General features: G+C 39.5%; 1 protein-coding gene across 1 annotated transcript in view; it reads right to left on the bottom strand.

Annotated features, from left to right (window-relative positions):
* Positions 1 to 26,203, bottom strand: part of Aldh1l1 (aldehyde dehydrogenase 1 family member L1) — a 95,000-nt gene that overhangs the window by 55,739 nt on the left and 13,058 nt on the right. The window contains exons 2-7 of the mRNA XM_004629477.2: positions 16,388 to 16,540; positions 14,088 to 14,322; positions 13,098 to 13,263; positions 11,005 to 11,106; positions 10,218 to 10,307; positions 9,125 to 9,262 (exon numbers count right to left, since the gene is read on the bottom strand). Coding sequence (XP_004629534.1) covers positions 9,125 to 9,262; positions 10,218 to 10,307; positions 11,005 to 11,106; positions 13,098 to 13,263; positions 14,088 to 14,322; positions 16,388 to 16,514 — 858 coding nt within the window. The 5' untranslated portion in view covers positions 16,515 to 16,540. The remainder of the gene's footprint in view (positions 1 to 9,124; positions 9,263 to 10,217; positions 10,308 to 11,004; positions 11,107 to 13,097; positions 13,264 to 14,087; positions 14,323 to 16,387; positions 16,541 to 26,203) is intronic.

Below are 26,203 nucleotides of genomic sequence, written 5' to 3'. Positions count from 1 at the left end.
AAAAAAAAAAAAAAAAAAGAAGTGAGCAATGTGAAGACAGAGTGTCAGAACTGGAAGATAGGGCTGTTGTTAATGACCAGTGAATGCAAGATATCTTTAAAATAAGATAACATGAAAAAATGGATTCAAGAGCTGCTTTATAATGCAAAGAAAACTAATCTAAGATTAACTGGAATTAGCAAAAAGTCAGTTACATTTTTTGGTTAAAAAAAAAAGGAACATAAAAAGCCTATTTACTAAAATAATAACAGAAAACTTTCCAAATATGGGAAAAGAAATTAACATGAAGTTAAGGGAGACATATAGAACCTCAAATATCTATGGAAAAGAACCTTTCCAGACCACATAGTAGTAAAAATCCCAGAAGTCCAACACAGAAACAAATTCTTTATTATTATTATTATTATTATTATTATTAATTTATTTATTTGGTACAGGGTCTCACTATTGCAGCTCAGACTTCTAGTGATCCTCCTGTTTTCAGCCTCCCCAGCACTGGGATTACAGGCTTACACCACCATGCCTGGTCTCAGTGGCTGGCTTAGCATGCCCGGGGGTGAGGCTGGTATGGCATGTGGTGGTGGTGGGGGCACAAATTCTTAAAAGCTGCATTCAGCTTCATAAAATAAGTACTTCTGGACATAAAATATCAGATAAACATAAACACAATTATAATGGGTGACATCAATACCCTAAAGTCACAAATAGATCAATTAGCCAAAAAAAAAAATCAAGAAAGAATTATCTGATTGAACCAAGCATTGAAGCAAATGGATTTTATAGATATCTACAAAGAAGTCTATTCAAAATGTTATTTTCAGCAACACACATAACTTTTTCCAAAAACACAACATACTAATGAATAAAGCATGCTTAAGCAAATGCTAAAGAACTGAGATTATGCTATGAATATTATCAGACCATAGTGCAATGAAACTGAAAATCAATAGTAAAAGAAAACACAGAAATAATGCAAATGTATGGTAATGAAATAATAGACTCTTGAATAATGAATGGGTTACGGAAGAAAACAATGAAGAAATAAAGCAGTTCTTAGAACTAAACAGTAATGCCACTACAACATACTGGAACTTATGAGACACAAAGAACATAATCTTAAGAGGGACGTTTATAACTGTGAATGCCCATATCATGAAAACAGAGTAGCCCACATAAATAACTCAAAATTACACCTCAAATTCTTAGAGCAACAAGGACAATCCAGGCTCAAAGGTAATACAAGGAAGGAAATTGTAAGAATCAATGAGATTATGACAAAACCCTCCAAAGAATCTATATATCAAAAAGTTGAGTTTTCAAGAGAATAGACAAACTCTTAAGTAATCTTTTGAAAAAATGAAAGAGAAGACCAAAATCCATGCAATTATGCATGGAAAAAGGTGAATTCACAATGGACTCTGCCAAAATCCAGAAGATTATTAGCATGACTTTGGAAACCTATATGCCAATAAATTGAAGAATTCAAAAGAATTTGATAAATTCCTTGATGTATATGAATATCACAACTAAACCAAGAAGCTATAAAAACTTCAAGTAATCCAATAACATGAAATGAAATTAAAGCAGTAATAAAAGAAAAACCTGCCTATTGAGAAAAGCCCAGGTCCAGGTGGACTTACTGATGTATGCTACAAGAACTACAGTGAAAATCTAAAACAAATAATGTTCACACTCTTGAATTAAACTGAAAGGGAAGGAATGCCCCTAAATTATTTTCTGTAAGTTAGCATTACCCTGATTCCCAAACCAGAAAAGGATCTAACCAAAAGACAGAACAATAGGCCAATTTTGATAATAAACATAGATGCAAAGAACTGCAATAAGATACTGGCAAACTGGCAAACATAATACAACAAATCATCAAAAAGATCATTTATCATGACCAAGTAAGTTTTATCTCAGGTAAGCAAGGGCAGCTCAACATCCACAAATCAATAATGTGATATATCATAAAAACAGAAGTAATGATAAAAATCACATGGTTATTTCAATAGATACAGAAAAGACTTTTCACAAAAGATCTGAGGCCCACATGTGTAAATATCATATAGTCTCCTTAGTGTAAGAACTCAAAAGAAGAAATAAAAATAGAAAGGTGTAACAGAATTAAGAGGAAAGTGAGAACTTAAGGATTAAACAACGAAGGGAGGGCGGGGAGAAAAGCTAGGAAATGTGACAGGGCAAAGCCATACATTTTTATGCACAAGATGGTTAAGGCAATGATCCTGAGAATCTTCAGCAGGTTTTTGAAACTAGTAGTTAATTGTTAGGATTCTCACCCTGACTAACTACATATACTGATACCTGTGAACTAAGCAACTGCACTGAAGATAGCAATGTGTAATACTTCTTGTAAGTCTTCTTGGAATGCCTGTCATTCTGGTCTTCTAAATATGTACTGCTTGTCACGTCATACCAATTACTGCCATACTGTATCTCAAGTAAATGTTTGCTTTAAAAAAAAGGGTAATAAATGAAAACAAGAGACAAGAAAAAAAAGTCATAGGACTGTCCTGCTACAATGCTGCATATGGTAGATTTCTAAAATTCTGTATAAAAATATGTAATTATTTATTCCTACGCTTTAAGACTTTTGTATTTCTTTTCTTTACATTCTGTATGGATTTAAAATTTAGCATATCAATACTTGATGAAAAATACCTGTTCCATGTTATGTCTAAGATATTTGATATTCAGACAGATAGTGAGGTTAAGCTCAACTGCCTATGTTATAGGGCCATAATATCATTAAGCTTCTTTTCTGGAGGGTTAACAACTTAAGTTTGCAGAACAAAAATTAGAGAAAAAGAAGGGCTGTAAGGACAGCCAACATCTTGGCCCTAGCCTTTCAAGGTCAGTGAGGACACAGGACATAAGAGAACCTGTATTGTAACATCCTGTAACTCAGTTGTGTTCCAAATTTTCTGGTCAGGAGATTGTGGGGCCACAGAGGAAAAGTGATCGATGATGTAGAGTGTGCCTAAGGAGAGTCACATGGAGAGAAAACATTTTCTCAGGCTTTCACAGAAAGCAAATTGGTCAAGCAATGGCTGTGACTCATCCATATGGCTGATACTGACAAAAGATCTATAAACTGTTGTACAGGTTTCAGGATAAATCCTGAGGGGATTTGACTAACCTTGTCAGATACAAAAGTTACATTTTTTGTTATATAGGTCTCGCTTTATTTTGGTCTCAACCATCCAACAGAAAAGTGTAGAAATAGGTATAAAAAGTGAAGCCATGTTAATATGCTGAGCTGTAAAAGGCTCAAGTCAACAACTTCTGACACTGCCAGTCCTATGGATAACCTACTAATATGAAGGACTACTGGACTATATTGCATTATTTTGCTGAATTCACACACCTACAATATTTAAATGGCAATGGAATACCCATCTCTGACAAAACTAAACAAATAAAGGGGATACAAATGAAGGACCATTTTGCATTTGTATATACAAAATAATTAGAGTAGATATATAGCTACTTTCTCTTAATTCAATGAAAAGAAAGATTTGTACTGTTTCAATGGGATATCATGTCTGCATCTTATACTATGAATAACCACTATGAAGACAACAATATGCAATGTATTAATTATTTAAACTGTCCTACTAATCGGTTTAGAAACTGTCTCATTGCTATTTGTTTCTCAATAAAATAAAAAAAAAAGATCTGAGGAAAAATCATACAGAATAACTGTTAGACAAAATCCAACAACTATTCATGATTAAAACATCAAATAGGCAAAAAAGACATTTCAATCTGACAAAAGCTGTTAAAAAAAATCTACAGCCAATACCCTATTTTTTTTTAATTTGTTTTTTTTTTCTTTTCAAAGTTTTATTGATAAACATATAGCAATGAGACAGTTTCAAATCAAATCGAAAGTATAGTTTCAACAAATAATACACTGCATATATTCTTCTTAGTGGTTAATTGCTGTACAAGATGCAGACTTGTGATCCTACTTACAAACACCATTAGAAAAAATCATTCTATTCATTAAGAGAATGCAACTATATATCTATCCCAACCACTTTAAATACACAGATACAAAATGGACATTCATGGTTATACCCCAATTTTTTTTTAAGTTCTGTTGTTGAATATTATAGGTGTGTAAACTCAGCAAAATATTCTAAAAGAGTACAGAAGCCCATAATAGCATTGGGTCTTCTGTTTAATTCAGCCAATACCCTATTAAGTGGTAACAAATTTGAAATCTTTCCAACATCAAGAATAAGACAGGATGTCCATTATCACAATTATCAAAATATTAGCAAGAGCAAATTGGCAAGAGAAAGAAATAAAATCAATATGTAAAGCAAATGAAGAAGTTAGATTATTATTATTTGCAGAGGACATGATTCTCTACAGAGAAGACCCAAAAATTCTACTGAAAGACTCTTAGAATTAATAAACAAATCCAAATACGTAGTAGGATACAAAAATAACCCACAAAATTCAATATTCTTGTATATTAATAATGAACTCACTGAGAAAGAAAATACCATTCATAGCACCAAGAAAAATCAAATATTTAGGAATTAACCTAAAAAGTGAAAGACCTCTATAATGAAAACTATAGTATTATTTCTGGATAGACAGAACCAATATGGCTAAAATGGCCGTCAATCTAAAACTGATACACCGATTTAACACAATCCCAGTCAAAATATCAACAGCTTTCTTCACAGAACATAGAATGAGAGAATACTATCCTAAAACTCATATAGAACCAGAAGGGAACTAGAACTGTAAAAGCTATCCTGGCCAAAAAGAGCAAAGTGGGGGGCACCACAATCCCAGATCTGAAGTTATATTATAAAACTACAGTGGTAAAAACAGCACGGAAAGGACACAAAAAGAAGGCATGTGGATTGGAGGGACTGAATTAAAAAATGCAGAAACAAACCCAACCACATCAAATTATTTGATCTTTGCAAAGGGGCCAAAAACATACACTGGAAGAACAATAGCCCCTTTTAGAAATGGCGCTGGGATAACTGGCTACCCACATCTAGAAAATTGAATTCTAGACCCATGTCTCTCACCATGCGGTAAGCTAAAATTAAAATGTATCAAAGATATGAATATTAAAACAGAAAAAACCTGCTAGCTGATAAGATAGGTAAAACTCTTGAAGTTGAGGTATAGGCAAGGACTTTTTGAATAGAACCCCATTTGCACAGGAAATAGTACCAAGATTCCACAGATGGAATCATATCAAATCAAAAAGTTTCTGTATAGCAAAAGAAACAACCAACAGAGTGAAGAGACAACCTGTAGAATAGGAAAAAGAACTGCCAGATATTCCTCAGATGGATACTAATATTTAAATATATAAAGAACTAAAAAAAAATTCCCAAAATAAAATGGGCAAGCTAAGTCAAAAGATGCCTCTCAGAGGTACAATTGGCCAATAAATCCATGAAAACATGTTTACCATGGCTGGCCATTAGAGAAATGCAAATTAAAACAACACTGAGATTTCATTTTATCTTCAAAAGAATGGCTCTTGTCAAGAAATCAAATGTAAAAAATGCTAGTGAGGCTATGGTGAAAAGGAACCCTTCTACGTTATTAGTAGGAACATAAATTAGCATAACCATTATGAGAATCAGTATGAAAATTCCTCAAAAAACGAAAAATAGAAATTTCATTCAGCCCAGCTAGTCCTTTTCTGGATGTCTTTCTAAAAGAGTTAAAGATATATTATAGTGATATATACATACCCATGTTTATAGCTATTATGATCAAGTAAATCTGGGAAGCCATCTGTACATCCATCAATAGATGAGTGGATAAAGTAAATGTGGTGTATACACACAATTGAGTATTACTTGGTCATAAAGAAGGATAAATGTGAGTCATTTCCAGGAAAATGAGACCACAATGCTAAATGAAATTAATCGTACAAACAGCTTAAATATCACATGATTTCTCTTATCTGAGCAACCCAAAATATAAATAAAGAGCAAAATAAAAATAAATAACAGAAGGGGACTGATCTTTCTCAAATGGGGAGGGGATCAAGAGGGGAAGGGGAAGGGAAGGAAAAGAATAGAGATGTGTTACGTACATGTACCAAGCCCTCAAAAGGAATATAATCATTCTGTACTGCAAATGTGTTCTAATAAAAGTAAGTAAGTAAATACATACATAAATACATAAAAGGAGGCTCCAAACACTGCACCAGCCTCTACTGGAGCCCTCCAAGTACATTTATAGCATCTTGGCCTGCAGTGATGGCAAGTCATGATCCCAGTCTCACTGGCTGTTCCAAAGGTGTGTCCTTCAGACTGTTTTTGTGTATTGACATTATGGCTTTTTAGTGTGCTCTCTCAAGCACCCCACGTAAAGAGTTGGCTTTCCATACAGGTGTGCCTGTAAGGTAAAAATGCCAGCGTAAGCATTCTAGATATTGAGCTTCATTACCTTTGGGACATGAACTACCTTACTGTTACCTACACCCGACTATGTGCTTACATTATCTATGCCCAGTCACCACGAAGATTGTTGTATCTACAGATACACAACAGAGGTCAAAGCCCGGATTCTAGGCCTTGTAATGGGCAAATGTTCACGCAGAAACAGAGAAACTCTTAGTTTTTTCCTTGGCTATTACTATAATTAAATAAACAAGTCAGACTTCTCATTAACAAAATATAGATGAGTCTACATATTCTTATATTCTGCCTCTTGTTCTTACCCAAGTAAATATCTCAAGACATATAGGTCAATATTAAAGGTAATTCATCATTCTGTTTTTAATTTTTGGCACTTAATTGTTTAAATTGCTAGTAGCATATACATTTTCCTAACTGCCCCAGTACCTAGTGAAGCTGATGCTCACCTGAGCTATTATTAACATTATATATATACATATATATATATATATATTCTTGACAATCTACAAATGTATTATAAAATCTATCTTTACAAATCGATGCAGTGTCAGATTCTGCTTTACTTTGATTCTGCTTTAAGCCTCAATGACATACTGATACTAACCATATCTTTCTATGTCTCCTTTAGATCAGTCAGGATGATACTTTTGATCCCTTGCTAGGTAGGATCAGCCTCCTACCTTAGCCAAGCAGTTATAAAAAGGTGAACCTATAGCCCCTCTGTATCTTCTAGGAATAAATAATCAAAGTCTGAGGAAGGGGGTGGGGCAGGATAAAAGAAACAACATTAGGTAGAAAGGGGACAGAGGAAATCATAATTTTAAAAATAAATATTGCAGCTTTGGGACTCTAAATCAGTTTAAAAGATTCTTTTTCTTTCCCAAAATGCTATAAATATGAGCCATCCTTTTAACTGTAAATAGACTTTGGCTATTCTTTCTCATTTGCAGAATAGGTTTCTTGCCACCACCAGACCCCCTTCCTCTGCAGAAGAGGACCACCACTTTTCAACTCCTTTTTCCATAGATTTATAGGTTTCACAGATTTCCACCCCAAAGTCCCCATAAATATATCTAGCTCCAGACTGTGGTACACTTTTCTCTCTTAAGGGCCTGTACTCTACTTCTTTAAATGTGTATTTTTTTAAAATTTGCGTCATAAATCACTTTATACCATTTTTTTAAAATGAAGATGCTCTGGAGCTTTCTGTGGACTGAATGAGGCCCGTCAGAGTCAGCAGGAAGACCTGAGACCTGTTTCTCCCAAGCTTCTCCGACTGTGCTGCCTCCTTTGCTTCACTGTCTCCATGGATCTTGTGGCAATGCCGTTGTGCCCTCCTCCCTGGGCCTCTAGTCCCTCTAGCTTTGCTTGGAACCTCCATCCTCCAGCTGCTGCAAAGAATGGATGCCAGCAACCAACACTGTATTCTAATCCTGTGTCTCGGTGCCTCTCCACAGGATCCTAGGGGCAAGGAAACCCAGGCTCAGCCTCTGTAGCGATGCAGGGGTATCACTGGCAGAGGCACCTCAGGATTCAGAGCCTTCCCTGGGATCAGATGAAACCCAGACTACTCCTAAACCTGGGTCTCTTCTTCACTTTTTCCTCTGTACAGACTTGCTGCCTTCATTGTCTTGCATGCTTTTCTGAGTACACTTCCTCCGGGCATCAGAATTCCTATCTCAAATGCTGATTCTGAGGAACTTGACATTGGACAGATGTTCTTCTTTTAGGTATTTATCCATCATAAATACCTAAAATGCCCAGCTCTGTAAGTCGCAGATATCAGTGGCAGCCTTGAACCCTGTGTTAGCCGAGTGTGGCAGGGCAGCTATCAAGAGGGAGCCGATGTCAGTCCCAGGTACAATAATCCATACTGCATGTAACCAACAGCAAAATATCCAGGGGACTAACTGTAAAATGCTGGGGACCCTTGCCTGCCCTCATCTCTCTCTACTCACAGAAGAATTGGTGGAATGAGGACAAGGAATGGTTATCAACAGTATGCTGTCCTGGTCAAGCAGTGAGCCCTAGAGCTAGAGTAGTGGGGGATGAGTCGTAGCTCTGCTTCTGAGTTCAGGTGATCTTGAGCAAGTGACTTCAATCTCTGTATTTCACCTTTCTTCTCTGTAAAGTGAGCCTGATATTTGTGCCTATTTCATAGTTATTGTTGGAAAGATTAAATTTAATGTGTATTAAATTTTTTAAATGGTGCATAGATATATGCTCCATATAAATTATCTGTCCTGATCTGCACAGTCTGCTGATACTATCGGGGCATGTTGCATGTCCAGTATGGATCCAAGGGCTCTACCTCTGCCAAATCACTATGGCATCTCTGTTCAAAGAGAAGTAAAGTGAGGCCAGGCATTTAACAGCCGCATTCCATAGTCTAGAATAGAGCCTCAAGGTCAGGGTTCCCCACACAGCCTTCTTCCTGATTACAGGTTTTGTGGATCCACACAGGGAACCCAGCTCTGTGTGGCGGACTGGGACCTACTTATGACAGCCTGTGCTTAAGGCTGGCCTAGCAGCCAAGGGCTGGCATGCCATGTTCCCTCTTGAGTTTTGATTCTAATTTGCTAGAGTAGCCTAGAGTCTTTCTGTGGGACTCAAACCCAATGACAGGAGTGTTTGTGGCCTTGAGCCTACATGCAGTGTAGGGAAGTGACCCATGTCAGTGCCGTTACCATTTTGTCATCATTTCCGAAGAGGATAAGTCCTGCTTTGGTGACCACGCCTGGCCGTCGGGCATCTGGGATGACCAAATCTTCTCCTTCTGGTACCAGGCCTGAAGTGTTCAGTGTTGAGTTGAAAAATGTCAGCTTCTAAGAAGAGGAAAAAACCACAAGACGGTGGCTAAAGAGAGGCCCTGCTGCCAGTGGCCCAGACAGGGCTGTGCAGGGCTGAGAAGACGAAGAGGGCACTTGGGGCAGCTATAATCTTGGAGCCATGCAAGGCTGAGTGGTCCTTGCTTCTCCTTAGAGCACAAGACCTGAAGGAGGTGAGATGGCCATTGGGAAGGCTCGAAAGCAGGGCTACTTCCTTCTTTCTTCTTAAGACCCTTGGCTGTACGCACAGCCTCAGACCCCAGGTGAGCTGACACCAGAGAAAAATACATTCAGAATGCACATTTGGAGTGAGGTCTTGGCCATCGGGATGCCACTGAGCACTAGTCACTGAGGTCAGGAGATGCATTTGCCAGTACAATGCATTCGGCATTGGTGAGGGTGGCAGACAGACTTCTGGACATAGTCTGGGCAGTCATCTAGCAATCAGGAGTTCAGACAGTCTGGGTTTGTGTAGAAGATGGGCTGCCACTGAGGTTTCAACAAGGACCCTCCCATATGGTCCTGCCACGTCTCTATCCCTCTACAGAGCCCAGGAATCCCAAGGGTCCCCATTTTCATCATGTGGTCTGCCACTGCCCAGGCTCGGGTCTTGAGTATGCTGTCCCTTCCCTGACTGGGACCAAGTCCAAGTCAGAGCTGGGCCTGGGATTTCTGCAAGCCCTGGGGGAGGACTAAATACACTGTATAACAAATATACCTCAACCGCAGTATAACAGCAAGAACTTGGAGGCCTCCAGTGAGGTCAGAAGTCTACTCTTTAGTTGTTAGATTGTAGACAGGTCTTAGTCCTTGGGAGGAGCTGAGGGCTAGGGGGCATTTAGACAGAGATGAGATATGGGCCACAACTAAGACTTCAAGTGTATTTGCAGCTGTATATCCGGTAGGGCACATCAGTGTAGTCAGGCAGAAGTCCAGCAGCATGTGAACTTACCTGTCCACAGGCCTCTGTCCAGGCACCCGGCACCTTGTCATTCCCACGGATCCAGTTGTGAATGGCCTCAGCTGGCTGGTCCCAGTTGATCTGTGGGGAGCAGGGTATGTGTGCTCAGCTGGTTTTTCCCCAAGCTGCTTACCCTATGACCTCTGAAAAGTGGCCCCAAGACTTGAAAGCAGACCCAGGCCTTTTCCTGGGCAGCAGTCTGAGCTAGTGCCCCCCTTTCTGGAGGTTCTCTGATTCTCAGCCTCTCACAGGTTGAGCAGACTACAAAATGGCTTTGGGAAAAGACTGTTCTATTAGGTTCAAGTAGCCAATGTCCCACACACAGTCCTAAGTACAACATGCTCAGAAAACCCCATAGGGCCCACTCCTGGCTTCTCCTCATGTATGGGGCCCATATAAACCTTCATATGGCACTCTGCAATCCTGAAGTAGACACAACTCACAGGCTTCCCTTCAAGGTTCCCTCTCTCACTCTTGTTCAAAGTAACAGACTGTCTCTCAGATCTCCTCTTGGAGGAGAAATAATGGCACTGAGGCTGATATTTTTCTGGCCTAGGTTCTTCTTCCTTCATGGGAGTTTTACTTGCCTTAAAGAGAAACAATGAGGAACCCAGGAGGACCTGTTACCTGCACTTCCCAGTGTCACATGCCTCCCCTAACTGGACTTCTATCTCTTCTGGCCTCCAACAATCACAACTGGCCCAGGATGCACCCTGGCTCAGTTTCCCCAGGCTGCCTCTGCCCCCTCAGCTCAGGTACACATGGCCCAGACACTCACTTTCGCTGTTTCCTTCTTCTGAATTCCCTCATAGGTGGCTCCTTCCTCGGGCTGAGGGAGTCTGGGAGCTTTGCCCTCCGCGATGAGCCTCACAGCCTCAACCTGTGAGCACCACACAGATTAGAACCCTTAGCAGGAGACCCTCTTCACCCCCCATCCTGCCTGGGTCACAGCAGGCCTCTGAGAACTATTGCCACATGAACAAGTGGGGTTAAAGCATATTTAACATACTCTGAACATCAGGCATAAACCCACCACCTCTACCAGGCATGGTTTTCCATCATATAGATTTACAGTTTCTGAGATATTAGGAGGTTGAACTATGAATCCCTGTATGGGATCTCTCTCCCCCATCTCTCTCTCTCTCTCTCTCTCTCTCTCTCTCTCTCTCTCTCTCTCTCTCTCTCTCTCTGTCTCTCTCTCTCACATGTTGCTGTCTAAAACCTTCGCTGTCTTTAAAGAGAATGGATCCTGAACCCCAAGGTGTTTAGAGGTCTGAGAGGAAGAAGTTTTTTTGTGAAAGGGAAGAGAAAAGTGGTCAGGAGAAGATTTAGGGAAGGGAGAGCCAAGGACTCATGGTGAGAGGAGACACACAGAGCTGCCAAGGCTGGGAGAGAACTGGGGTATCTAAAATGCTAAAGCAGAGCTGCCCAACGGCACATTATGGGGTGGTGCATATATTCTATGTTTGTACAGTCCAAAACAATGGCCAGGAACTGTGCATACTTACTGGGACTGGAAATGTAGCTGAGACTAATGAACTGGGGTGTGTGTGTGTGTGTGTGTGTGTGTGTGTGTGCATGCGCGCGCACATGTGATGGTGCTGGGGATAGAAACCTACCTCCCACTGAGCTACATCCCAGACTGGAAATTTAAAATTATAATTAATTTTAATTAATTGAAATTGCTGGGCCAGGAATATAGCATAGCAGTATAAGCATCTTCCTGGCAAATGCAAGCTCCTGAGTTCAATCCTCTGTGCTGAAAAAAAAGGAAATTGCTGAATTTATGTGACAAATGACTGTTCTATTGGACAGCACAGCTCTGATGGGTATCTGGGGTGTTTGCTGTGGAATGTGCAAATTATACCCCTCTCTTTCTCTCATACTAAATGTCCAGCAAGTCTACTTTACTTACTCCTTTTGAAAGTAGGTCATTCCATGGGGGAAAATAGCCACAGGCCTCTAATTTAATACTACTAAAATGTAAAATGCAGATGACGCAAAATAAGGCCTGAGGAGAAAGGGAACAGCTGGCATCTGGCTTGGGACATTTGTACCTAACTGTCATGTTTGCTTATTGCCATGGGCAAATGTGCCCATTTTGGAAAGCTCCTGTGCTTGAAGCCTGGACTATCACCTGCCTTTGGCCATCTCCAGCCAGCCCACTCTTCTGGCTGAAGCAACAGCAGCCTGTACAGAGACACAGCCTAGAGCCTCCCCTACCACGGCAGGGTCAGGTCCTTGGGGCCAGCCTGCCTGCCACATCAAGTACTACTCCCCAACATCAGACCACCCCATCACCCTGGCCAGGGACTGGAGTTACATGACTCCAAATTATCCAATAAAAGTCTTGCCTGACTGTTCATGAATTCTAAGACAGTGGTGGTGGTTGTGTAGTATGTTCTCTTTTCTAGGAATCTTGGGAATTAGAAGCTTTGAGCTTAACTCCCATTTGGGACAACCAATCTGAGAACAAAACTAAATAAACAGAAAAGCTAAATCAAAGTATGAACAAAGAGCAATAGAAACCTGGTGATGTAGCTTAAACTTGGTTTTATCCATGCTTGTCACCCTCCTGCCCTTACTGTTATCTATTAAATGAGTCCAAAATGTCCCCTTCCTGGCAAAAACTTTTTGAGTTGGATCTGTCAGTTCTGATCAAGAGTTTCTCTTCAACACATTGTTTGTCCTGTAGAACAAAAAAGTGACATAAAAACTCACTTTCTGCAGAATCCAGGATTCCTGGCTGGCTCAAGACAAGCATTTGCTTATAAGGAAGGCAAGCAGAGATGAGAGAGAGTGTCTAGGAACGGAACGGCCCCGTGGGCATGGTGCCAGGAAAGGGCAGGCAGGGCAGCTCCCAGCCCTTACCATCCCTTTGATGCCTTCAGGGTAGAGGAACCGGTTATACAAAGTGCTGACGGTGTCATCTGGGAGCACCTCACATTCCTTCTGCAGCAGAAGGTCCCCCGTGTCCAGACCATCGTCAGCCCAGAAGATGGTAAAGCCCCCTTTCTTATCTCCATGGATGAGGGTCCTAGAAACACAAGAGTGAAACCCTGAGTCCCAGAGGAAGCACCACGAGCAAAGAAGCCCCGGGGTGGAGCCCCGTGGGCCCTGTCACCCCCCAGCAAGTCCTCTTCTGTTCCCAGGATGACTGATACTTGTTCCACAGGAAATGAAAGGTGAATGGAAATAACATTTATTAATGCCAATGATGTGCTAGATACCATACTAAAAAGCTTTGGATGCCTTGTGTAACTTACTGTTACTCATCCTGCACTTCACCTTTTGTGCACGTGTGTGTGTGTGTGTGTGTGTGTGTGTGTGTGTGTGAAAGAGAGAGATTGGGGATTGAACCCAGGGCCTTTGCTCTGAGATACAGCCCCAATCCTTTTGAAAAAAATTTAAATTTTGAAACAGAGTCTTGCTAAGTTGCTCAGGTAAGATTCAAACTCGAGATCCTCCTGCCTCAGCTTCCCAACTTGCTAGGATTTCAGGCAGGCACCATCATGCCATGCTTTCTGAGCAGGGCGCTGCTGAGAGTAACACAGTGGGTGGAGCTTGGCTCGGGACTCTGGGCTGCCTACTGGGTGGTGCCCCATCTTTGTAGTCCTCTAGGTACCCTTATACAAGCTGCTAGCTCTTTCTGTCCCAGCTGCAAGGACAGAAAATGCACACTTAGGCCTATTCCTAGTCTTACGGAGCATTCTCTCTTAATATTCTGCCAAGATGTTAAGGATGACACCTGACATGCAGGACAGGTACATCCTGAGACCCAGCTTCAGGCTAAAGAGGATGACAATTCAGACAGACAGGAGGTTTGTAGGAACATGAGCCCCTGCATTTTTGCACTCTCACCAGTTGATGGCTGAAGCCCCGCGGTGCCTGGGGAGCAGAGATGGGTGGTAGATGATGGAGCCGTGTTGGGGAGCATCGATGACCTCCATGGGGATGAACTGGCTGCAGAATGGCAGGACGTTGAGCTCAGCACCCAAAGCCTGGTATTTGGCCACCACGTCAGGCAGAGCCTGTCCTCGTGCCCGCCATCGGGGGAACTTGAACACCGGAACCCCATCCTTTTCAGCCTCCAGGCCTGTAAGACAATGGATAAGAAAACAGCTCCTCTCTGCTGCTCATCCACATGTACAGGCTGCTCAGCAGAGTGACTCTGGGCCTGCTTTCTATGCTGCCTTCCAACTGCCCTGCTGCTCCAGCCAGCCACAGTGGCCAGGCAGGATGGCTATTTCGGACTTCCTTCCCTAGGCACTGGCTTCTGCTAGCTGCCAAGACCTTTGTGTGCCTCCCTTTTCCAGTTCCTGCTTGACCTGACAGCTAGCTCTTCAGCCACCTATCTCCAGAGGCTTCACTATGCCTGGCACTAAGCGACTGACTCACTGCCCTTCCACAGCTGTCTTAGTGACTGACTCACTGCCCTTCCACAGCTGTCTTAGGGCCTGGGACTCTGAAAACTGGATTTCTGCTTGATCAGCTCTTCCCTGTCTAGAGAAAGGCTGAAGGCCTGGAGAAAGGAAAGAGTGTGGGGAGAACGGAGGGAAGGGGCTTGGCTCTCTCTATGGAGTCCTGTCTCTATCACCCCAGCCTCAAATCGTCACCTCCCAATGCCATATTCCTGCCCTATTGTACTGTCTATGTATTTTCTAAGTGTACTATCATGACAGTAGTTTTAGTTTTCCCTTTCTACTCTTGATCCCTTTTCTTTTTTATTGTATGTATGTATGTATGTATGTATGTATGTGTTACATGGTTTCACTACACAGCTTGGACTCATAGTTATCATCCTGTCTCAGCCTCTCCTGTGCCGGGATTTATAGGCATGTGCCACCATGCCCAGTTTTGGTGGTCCACTCTGTGCCTGGAATTGCAGGACCAGAGGCTGAGCTGGTTTTGGTATCTGCACATTTAGCCTCAGTGCACACACATGCCCAGGTGCCTACACCTCACAGCCTAATCTTAGCCCACAGAGCCCTTTCTCTTGCCCAAGGTGAGCACTGTATCCTCACAGGTCTGATTACAGACCCCAAGCTCCACAGTTTTGCCTTTACAGATGCTTCTTCTAGTCTCAGCCTCAGAGGTAGCAGCTGCTTCTGTCAGCCACTGACCCTTCCCCCCAAGTACTTCAGGGTTTTATTTAGCTTTCCATTCTTCAGTACCTAATAGACACTTCTTTGCACTCAATTCTCCATGAGAACATGTGGTGTGATACCTGCTCCCGCCCCATGTAGCCAGACCCTCCTGGCCTTCCTCTCTGCCACTATGTCTGAGCATCAGTGGTTGTGAGGGCGGGTGAGATGCAATGTAAGCAGACTGGACTGTACTTGCACAGGGGTCCCAAGTGGACTGTGAAATACTTGTGCAAGATAATTCCTGGTCATAGATCAGAGTCAAGCAGGAGCCTCAGCCAGGTAACTAGAGTTACTGGTTATCTAGGGTCAGGCTTCTTGTGTCAGACTATGGTAGGATCAGCCTAGCAGTGCTAAAATGGAGTTCAAGGTCTAGGCTGCAGTCAGTCTGGGGAGGGCCACCATTCCTTATGATCCATCCCCCTATTCCTGGCCCATCCCTTAAGCCACCTCTCCTAACCCTGGTCTGTCCTTAAGCCCTACCCTGTTACCTGCCTCTATCTGGACTGAAAAGGATCAATGAGTAGTATCTTTGGGGAATCTGCTCATCTGACTAAGACCCTGGCTTCCTTTTATGCTTGGATTCCCAACTCAAAAGCAACAGTGCTGGCCTGTGGTTCTCAGGATGTTCCTCCTAGCATCAGGGGCACTAGCATCATACAGGAATTCATCAGAAATAACAAGTCTCAGAATCCACACCCCCATGGCAATATGGTGTATGTCTACCTTTGACAACGCTGAACCAAGGTGACCCTGCCCTGAGCACTGGGTCAGAGAAACTCAGAGTGGAACTTCAGACCATGCTGTGCTTTTCCCTGACCCTTCTTTAGGATATGAACTCCACTTCACAATGAGATGGGCTGACCATCTCCACTTTATTCTAAGAGTCTCGCTCTTTTAGAGTCAATTAGTACCATGCAAAATTCAGGGTGGATGGCTTAGATGCTTGCCAGTCATGGCTCCACCACAAGATCCTGAAGACATCTCTACCTGCATGCCCCTGAACCACTCACTCACCTAGTGGGTCAGCCTTCCCATCCTTGTCTGGAATGGTGAACACACCCACTATCTCATGACCCTCTTTCCTGAGGTGGCAATAAACTTCCTGGCCAAACAGGCTCTGTCCAATCACAGCAATCTTCATGGCAGCAGAGGGAATCTCACGGGTACCTAGGGAAGGAATCAGGTCGAAGTTTAGAGAGGGCTCACAGGCCTCAAGGAGGCTCACAGTACCTGGCTGGCTCTGCCCTGGGTACCTCTGTGACTCCGTGGGCAGGAGGCTGCTGTAGGAAGATTGTCACTAAGAAAGGAATGGAGGAAACTGCACACCTAAGCCCAAAGAGTCTGTACACGTAGAATCTCAGACTCCATAACAGGTGAATCAGACAGTAATCGCAGCATTAAGGGATTTCTTCTTAGATTCCACCAAATGGGCATGTATTTATAGGTAATCAGTTTTGTGACCTAGGTCAAATGACATCAAATCTATTTCTTCAATTGTTAAAGAGAAAGATGATGTATTCCTTTAATGGCTTCCAATCTGCAAATGTGGCTTATTTCTGAGTTAGGGTGCCACAGAAAAGGGCAAAAGGGCACCTCAGCCCAAAGGCTGCCCATCTCAGCCTCAGTCCAAAAGGATGCCCTGTGGAAAGGGGGTGGGAGTGCTGGTGGGATGGACCAAAGAGGAGGAGGGTATGTGGAATGGACACAGCTAAGCAATGCAAATTTCTCTGAAGTTTGGTCATTCCTTTACCTCACATGTCTCTGGAAACCCTAACTACTAGACATTTAAATTCTTTAAACTGTTGATTTACCAAAGTATACATACAAAGAAAACTTTACCATCAAATCGCATACTTCACACATAGAGAAAATAGTGCAAATTATAGGTATATAGATTAGTGAATTTACAAAGATGTTGTAAGAATTCTGTGCCAGGAAGTATACCAGCATTTCACAACTGCATATCCCTTCTAGGGGCCAGGGAGATAGCTCAGTAGAATAAGTGCTTGCCTGGCAAGCACAAGGGCCTGAGTTCAATCCCCGGTTCCACAAAAAAAAAAAAAAAAAAAAAAAACCAAAACCCAAAAAAACCAAAAACGGGGCCGGAGAGATAGATCAGTGCAATAAGCGCTTCCCTGGCAAGTGCAAGGGTCTGAGTTCAATCCCTGATTGCACCAAAAAAAACCAACAAAGAATAATCAGTAATTGCATATCCCTTCTAGTCTTTTGTCTATTTTGGTGATGGAGGGCGGTCTTTTTTTTTTCCAAAGTTTTTACATGGGGAGTTTTGTTTTTAAATGAACTACAAGACTAGGAATCCTTTTGCCAGATATGTGTATTGAAAACATCTGCTCTAATTCTGTACTTTGTCTTTTTTTTTTCAAAGTTTTATTGATAAACAGCAATGAGACAGTTTCAAATCAAATCGGAAGTACAGTTTCAACAAATCATACACTGCATATATTCTTCTTAGTGGTTAATTGCTGTACAAGATGCGGACTTGTGATCCTATTTACAAACACCATTAGAACAAATCATTCTATTCATTAAGAGAATGCAACTATATATCTATCCCAACCACTTTGAATACACAGATACAAAATGGACATTCATAGGTATACCCCATTTTTTATAAGTTCCGTTATTGAATATTATAGGTGTGTAAACTCAGCAAAATATTCTAAAAGATTCCAGTAGCCCATAATAGCATTGGGTCTTCTGTTTAACTGGAAATGTCAGAAATTATTGACCTGAATCCCCCACAGTTCAACTTAACAGCATGGCTTTATTTCTTATATTTCGTCTTCATACTTTTCTACTGGATGGTTCAGACCAAAGTAAAGCAGGACCTATGCAACAAGAGTTGTAGCTTTTTGGTCTGAGAAGGTCAGTGAAATGCCCTCAGGATTTGTCCTGAGATCCTGTACCTCAGATTGTAGAACCTTTATCAGTGCTGTACTTTGTCTTTTGATGACAAAGAAAGCAAATTCATTGGCTTTCTTTTTATCAGAACTTTCCTTTTATGGGCAGTGGTTCATGTATTCCATTTAAGAACTCCCTGTCCACTCCAACAACATGATGATGTTCTTGTGTTCTAAAATCTTTGTGTTGATTTTCACATTTAGATGCATAATCCTCTGGAAGAGATTTCTGTGTACAGACAGAAGTTCGGAAGTATTTTCTCCATATGGGTATTAAATTAACCCAGCAGTAGTAACTGAAAAGGGCTTTCTTTCTCCACCAGAAAGGACCTTGTATGTGTTATCTCTGTACCTTTATTCCATTCATTTGTGCAGTTTGGATATTTTTGAATTTACTATCACTCAAAAATTTTGGTTATGGTAAAGACATAAAAGTTGCCATTTAAACCATCTTAAGGGTATAGTTTAGTGGCATTATTAACCTATACAGTGGTGTGCAAACATCACAATCTACTTTTTAGATTTTTTTATGGATTCAAACAGAAATTCTTCATAAAGTGACTCCCCATTTTCTATTACCACTACCTGCCTGGTTACATATAATCTCTGGTTCTATGAACCTGTCTATTCTATTCCTCAAATGAACTTCTTATTTTTAAAAACTGGGTTATATTTTTGTTTGTAGCATGTAGAAATGCAAGCAATTTTGTAGACCACCCTTGTACTAAGTAACGACTTAATTCACATGTGTCGACTGCTGTGATTTTCTAACTACTGTCACGACAATAGTTTTAGTTTTCTCTTTCTACTCTTGATGCCTTTTATTTATTTTATTCATTTATTTATTTATTTGGTACATGGTCTTACTCTGCCACTTGGACTCATAGTGATTCTCCTGTCTCAGCTTCTCTAGTGCTGGGAGTTACAGGTGTGCCCCACCACACCTGGTTTTAGTGGCTGGCTTGGCAGGCCTGGGGTTCTGGGACCAGCATGGCATGATGTACTGGGCTTTGAACCTGGGTCCTTGAGCTTGCCAGGCAGGATCTTAGACTGCCAAGCTATCTCCCAGCCCAACCTTTTATTTCTTTTGTTGGTGTAACCTCTACAATATTGCACACACATGATGATGGAAGCTCCTGTCTCATTTCTGACCTCAGGAGGAAACTACTGTTACAATACTTGCCCATGTTTTAAAATAGATTAGCATATCGTGAAAGTTACCTTCTACACCTGGTTTGCTAACCATTAAAAAGAGCTGACTTTTAGCAAATGTTTATTTATATCTTATGAAATTTTGAATTTGTTTTATTTTATTGATGAATGACCATTTACCCAATTTAAAGTAAACACTGTTTGAAGAGACAAAACAAATATTGTAACTTTAGTGAGATATGGCAGAGATCCTGGCATTACAGGATGGAGATTTAAAACAACGCTGGTAAATACACTAAGAGCTTTAATACAATGGATGGACAGCATGCAAGATGGAAATACTAAAAAAAAAATTAAGAATTTGTTCTAAGAATTTAAAAATACCTTGTAAGGAATGTGAAGAATACCTTTGACGGGTTTATCAATAAATTGGACACAACTGAGGAAATGAGTGAACTGGAATAAATATTAGTAGAACATTCCAAAACTGAAGTATGAGGAGCAAAGAGAATGAAAACGAACAGAATATCCAAGCTGGAAATTTAGTCCCCTGCTCAGCTCAAACTGCTGTAATGAAACACCATAGGCTGAATATCTTTAACAACAGATAATTATACTGGTCACAGTTCTGGAGGATGGGCAGCCCAACGTGAGAGTGCCCACTGATTCAACATCTGGTCAGGCCCTCTTCCTGGTTTGTGAACCGCTGACTTCTCACTGTTTCTTCAGATGGTCTTTCCTCTTGGGCTGACATAAGACAGACTTTTCTCTCATGCCCTTCTTCAAAATAAAAATTTTTAAGCATTAACTGTTCCCTTCAATAAACAAATACGAATCAGTATCACAGTCATCCTATCATATTCCTTTCTTATTTTTTCCTTTTCTGTCATTCATTTTTTTGTCCTTTTGAGCAATTTTTTTCCCTTTCACAGCAACTATTGTACCTTTTGGGTTTTATTTACTTTTTCAGGCTCTTACACTAGGGAGGCAATATGATGTTTACACATACATGTCTGATTTATTTCACTTATGAGTATAGTCCTCTAGTTGAATTCATTTACCTAGAAAAGACTTCAGTTTATCTTTCTTTATAGCTGAGTAATACTCCATTGTATAACAATACTGCATCTTTTTTATCCATTCCTCAATTGATAGGTATTTGGGTTATCTCCAAGATTTATGCTGCTATAAACATGAATGAACATATATTGCTGTGATATAATGTTTTTAATTCTTCTGAAAAAATACCCAAGAGGGGAATAGCTGGGCTGAATGGGACTTCTAATCCTAGTTATTGTACCAGTCTATATTCCCATAAATAGTGAAGTATTCCTTTCCCCCTATAGCCCACTTACTATTTGTTATTAGTTTATTTCTTTATGATAATCATTCTTTCTGGAATGAGATGGAATCTCAGCATCATTTTAATTTACATTTCTCAAATAACCAATGCTATTGAACATTTTTTCATATATTTATTTGCCATTTGTATTTGTATTTGCCATTTGCCATCTGAGATATGTGTATTCATCTCACGTGTCCATTTTTAGATTGGGTCTTTAAACTTTGTGGGCCTGATATTTTTAAAAATTCTTTATATGTACTACATAGAAGTCCTTTGTCTAAGGAACAGCTGGATAAGATTTTTCTCAATTCATGGGTTTTCTTTTCACTTTGTTGGTGATTTTTTTGATGTGGAAAACCTCTTTATTGGATGAGATCCCAGTTGTTGATTCTTTGAAGTATTTCTACTGTTTGATTTTTGTTCATGAACTCTCTTTACCCTATGCCTTCAAGATTTCTACTTACCTTCTCTTCCAGTAGATATAGTATTTCTGATTTAGTATTTAAATCTTTAACCCATTTTGATTTTAGTTTAGTGGTTGGTGGCATACATGCATCTAATTTCAGTTTTTGGCATATGGAAAGCCAGTTTTTTGAGCACCATTTGTAAAGAGGCCATCTTTCTTTCAGTGAACATGTTTGGCCCCTTTGTCAAAGATAAAGTAGCTAAGTATGTTTGTAGTGATGCATCTTCTAATCTGTTCCATTGATCCTCAGATCTGTTTTCTTGCTGATTTTATCACAGTAGCTTTATAGTATAATTTCAAGTCAGGGATTGTGATGCCACCTGCCTTTCCTCTGTTGATCAGGATTTCTTTTGTTATTCTAGGTCTCTTCTGGTTCCAGATGAAGTTTAAACATGTTTTCTCCAGACCTGTGAGGTATGCTAAGAGTATTTTGATTGGGATTGTATTAAATCTGTATAACAATTCCCAAAGTATGGCTATTTTCACAATGGTGATTATTTCTATCTCTGAGGAAGGAATGTCTTTCCATTTCCTGAAATCCTCTTTGATCTCTGTTATTAGAGTATTATAATTTTCACTGTATAAATCTTTTACTTCCTTTGTGAGATTGATTCCTAAATATTTCATTTTTTGATTGCTATTGTGAAGGTCATGGTTTCCCTAATTTCTCTCTCAGTGAGTTTGTTTGTTTGATTTTTGAGTGTTAACTTCATATCCTGCTACACTACTGATTTTGTTTTTATTAATTCTAGGAGTCATTTCATGGAGTTTTGGGGGCCTTCTGTGTAAGTATCAAGTCATCTGTGAATAATGATAATTTAACTTCTTCCTTTCCTATTCTTATTCTTTTTATTTTCTCTCTTGTCCAGTTGCTAATGTTTCAAGAAAAATGGATATCCTTGTCTTGGTACTGATTTTAGAATGAAAGTTTCAATTTTTTTCTATTTAGTATGATGTTGGCTGTTAGTTTGTCCTAGATAGCTTTTGTCTGGTTGAGGCAAAGACCATCTGTTCCAATTTTTTGTAGGGTTTTAATCATGAATGAATGTTGGACTTTATCAAAAGTTTTTTTTTGCATCTATTGAGATGATCATGTGGTGTCTGTCTTTGGCTCTGTGGATATGGTACAATACATTTATAGATTTGTACATATTGAATCATTCCTGGGATGAATCCCACTTGGTCATGGTATATAATGTTCTTGATGAGTTGCTTCATTCTCTTATTTTATTAAGGATTTTTTGTATCTATGTTCATTAAAGAGATTGGTCTGTAGTTTCCTTTTTTTGTTTTTGCTTTGAAATTTAGAAACAAATTTTATTTACAATCTGAAATACAATTCCTAAAATATCAACTTTGCCAGAAAACTGTTTCTACACAATAATGCATTGCCTCTATCATGTTAGAATGTGCATTAGACTCAAATACAAACACCAAGAAACAAATTACCATCCTTTAACAATTTGATCAAAATCATGAAACAAACCACCATCCTTCAATAATTTGAGCCATAGAATGTCTAAGGAACAACATAGGTGGATTTGCTGAGGATGGACTGTTTTACTTCATTCAAGCACCTTAAAAAAACAAAGCACAAATGTATGGTTTTCAAGTATATACATTAAGTTGAACCTTTGGCACTAGGAATCAGGGCATTTTGTCACATAGCGTTTAACACATATTAGAAAATTGTGTAGTGTCAAAGGGATAGAACCACCAGCATTTAAGCAATGTTGTCAGCTAGGCAATAAAATAGTCTACTGAGTGTTTTTTCTTTGTCTAATTACCATATTCACTGGTAGCAACTTTGAAATGAGGAAAGGAATTTATACTCCTTTTATTTGCTATTTAAAATAGAACAGAAAACAAACTGAAACATAAGCCCTATTATACATTGACAATTTTAAAGAACATCAATTATACAAGTAAAAGACTAAGAACAGAAAGTGTTTACAGATACCAGACATCAGTGATGAGAGGTCGGTAGACCTTCACAGGGCTTTGCAATGGTAGTCAGCAGAAGCCACTGTAATCACAGTGTAGATGTCATTATGGAAGAATATGCTAATTGTAAGAAATCACAGGGAAATACTGATAATAAGGAATATGCAGTTAATGGAGTTGTGGCAGGAATAAGAGTATTTCAATGTAATGTTGGGCACTCAGCTGCTGTACAAATTTGAGAGGCCCCAGGATGCTGAAATCCTCTTGGCTCACTCTGATGCGCCAATGTCCCAGGTTTATGGAGTACCATACCTATTGAGATTATTTGTGAGACTAGGGGTGATGTTGGCCTATACGCCCCCTGATGAGATGAGCCTTGCATTATTGTTGGGCTACTTGCATGATTACCTAAAGTATCTGGCAAAGAATTCTGCCTCACTGTTCACTCAAATTTCTATAGGATCTATAGTGATTTCACCCTTTTCATTCCTTATTACATGAATTTGAGTTTTTATTTATTCTTTCAAAGTACCAATTCTTTTATTCATTAATTCTTTTTATTATTTTCTTGACCTCAACTGCATTAAATTTTGCTCTCATATTTATAATTTCCTTCTTTCTTTGGGCTTTGAGCTTGATTTGTTCTTCTATTTCTTGAGGTTTGAGGTACATCATCAATTTATTTGTTCTCATTCTGTTTTCCTGATATGAGTGTTCACCACTATAAATTTCCCTTGGGGACTGATTTCACTGCATTCCAGATTCTGGTTAGTTGTATTTTCAATTTCATTTGATCATAGATATTGCTTAATTTGCTCTTTAATTTCATCTGTGACCCTTTGGTTGTGGGTGTTATTTTATTTCCATATGTTTATGGAGGTTTTGCAGTTTCTTTTGTCATTAATTTCCCATATCTTTGCACTATGGTCAGATAATATGTTGGGATAACTTCAATTCCTTTGCATTTACTTAAGCATTTTCTATGGGCTAGTATGTTGTCTATTTTAAAGAATGTCCCAGTTGCAACTGAAAAGAATGTGTATTCCAATGTTGTGTGGCTAGGAAGAGAGTATGCAATGTGTTAATTATTGAAACTGTCCTACCAATTTGATGTGAAACTGTCTCATTGCTATTTGTTTCTTGATAAAATTATGGAGAAAAAAAATAAAATAAAATAAACAATGCTGTGTGGTAGGCCATTCTGTAAATGTCTACTAAGCCGATTTATTCACAAGTATGGTTCAGTTCTGTTATTTCTTTGCAATTTTTTTGTCTAATTCATCTATCTCTTTGTGTCAATGGGGTGTTGAAGTCCCCCATTACAACTTGTTACTGGTCATTTGGGTTTTCATGCCTATTAAAATTTGTCTTATATAGTTGGACCTTCCTGTAATTGGTGCATGCATATTTATGATTGTTATTGCTTCCTCTGGAAGTTTTCCTCTAACAGGTATGTAGTAACCTTCTTTATCTTATTTGATCATTCTTCATTTGAAGTTCACCTTGTCTGAAAACAGAATCACTGCCCCTCCTTTTATCTTTGCTCCTGTCACATGGAGTATTATTTTCTTTCCTTTTATTTTCAGTCTATAAATTCCCCTTTGAGATAAATGTGTTCCTTGTATATATAGCATATGGTTGGATTTTGTTTCTTGATCCACTCTGCCAGTCTGTTTCTTTTAATTAGTGAATTGAGGCCATTTACATTGATGGTTATAGCTGCTACATATTGGCTTATCTTTGTCATGTTGTTTCCCTGTTGTTGGTTCCCTACTTTTCCTGTGTTTAACTGCTTGCCCTGTTTAGTGATTTATTTCTCTTGTTGTTCTTGAAGTTGTGGTCATTTTTATCTCTTTCTAGGATATCTTTCAGTACTCTTTGTAGAGTTAGTTGGCTGAATTTCTTTAGTTGTTCTTAGTTGTAGTAGTATCTTACTTCTCCATTAATTTTGAAAGTAGTTTCTCAGGTTACATCGATGTAAGTTGGAAGTTGTTTTCTTTCAGGACCTAAAATACTTCACTCCAAGCTCTTCTTGGTTTGATGGTTTGTGTTAAGAAATCTGCATTATTCTGATGGGTTTTCCTTTATAGTTGATCTGTTTCTTTTCTCTAACAGTATTTAATATTCTGTTCTTGTGTTGAATTTCTGGGATCTTAATTATTATATCTGGGTGTATATTTATTTTGACTATGACTAATTGGAGTTATATATGCCTCACTTAACTATATCAGATACTTTTTCCATACTTGGGAAATTTTCTAATATTACTTCTGTAAATAGTCTTATGCCAATTGTGCTGACTCCTGTTTCATTGACACCTATCAGTCTTATATTGTTTTTCTTTGCCTTATCTTGCAGCTATTGCATTATTATTTCCTGGTCCCTTATTATTTTTAAGAGAGCTTTCCTTCCATGTTTGATAGCTCCAATGATGTCTTCAAGGTCTGAAAGTCTACCTTCAGTTTTGTTCAAGCAGTTTTTCCATCTTTCAATGGAATTTTTAATTTTGGAATATCTCTTTGAATCTGTTTTATGCATCTAATTATTTCCTATGTTTTTCATTCAAGGTTTCCATCATTTTTCTATGCTCCTCTATTTGTTATCTATGTCTTTTTTAGATACTTTCAGCAAATTTTTCATTATGGTTATCATTTCTTTTTAACCTGAGAGATCATTTCTCATGTGATTTCCTCTATAGCTTCCTAGAGTTGTGTCTCTACTTCAGTTGCTATCATTTAAGAAATTTTGGGTTTGTGACTTCGAATTTCTTCTATGTTGATAACTCTTGGGCTTTTTCTGGGTGGGCTAGAGGTCTCAGTTTGAATTTTGAGTGTTCATATTGTCATTTTCTAAAAGAAAGTTTAATTTTGATTTCTGTGATGAGCCTTCTGCGTTTTGGTAGTAGGTATCTCTATCACTATTCTCAAGGCCTCTCTAGGGAATGTCTGTTCTTCAGGGATATCTTCTGTGTGCTGGAGAGTCTTGGTTTGTGTCTGTGCCAA

Source organism: Octodon degus, unplaced genomic scaffold (assembly GCF_000260255.1).
Source record: "Octodon degus isolate 3935 unplaced genomic scaffold, OctDeg1.0 scaffold00030, whole genome shotgun sequence".
In the NCBI taxonomy this organism is placed as follows: Eukaryota; Metazoa; Chordata; class Mammalia; order Rodentia; family Octodontidae; genus Octodon; species Octodon degus.
The sequence above is the reverse complement of the archived record's forward strand: the minus strand, read 5'-3'. Positions and strand labels throughout refer to the sequence as shown.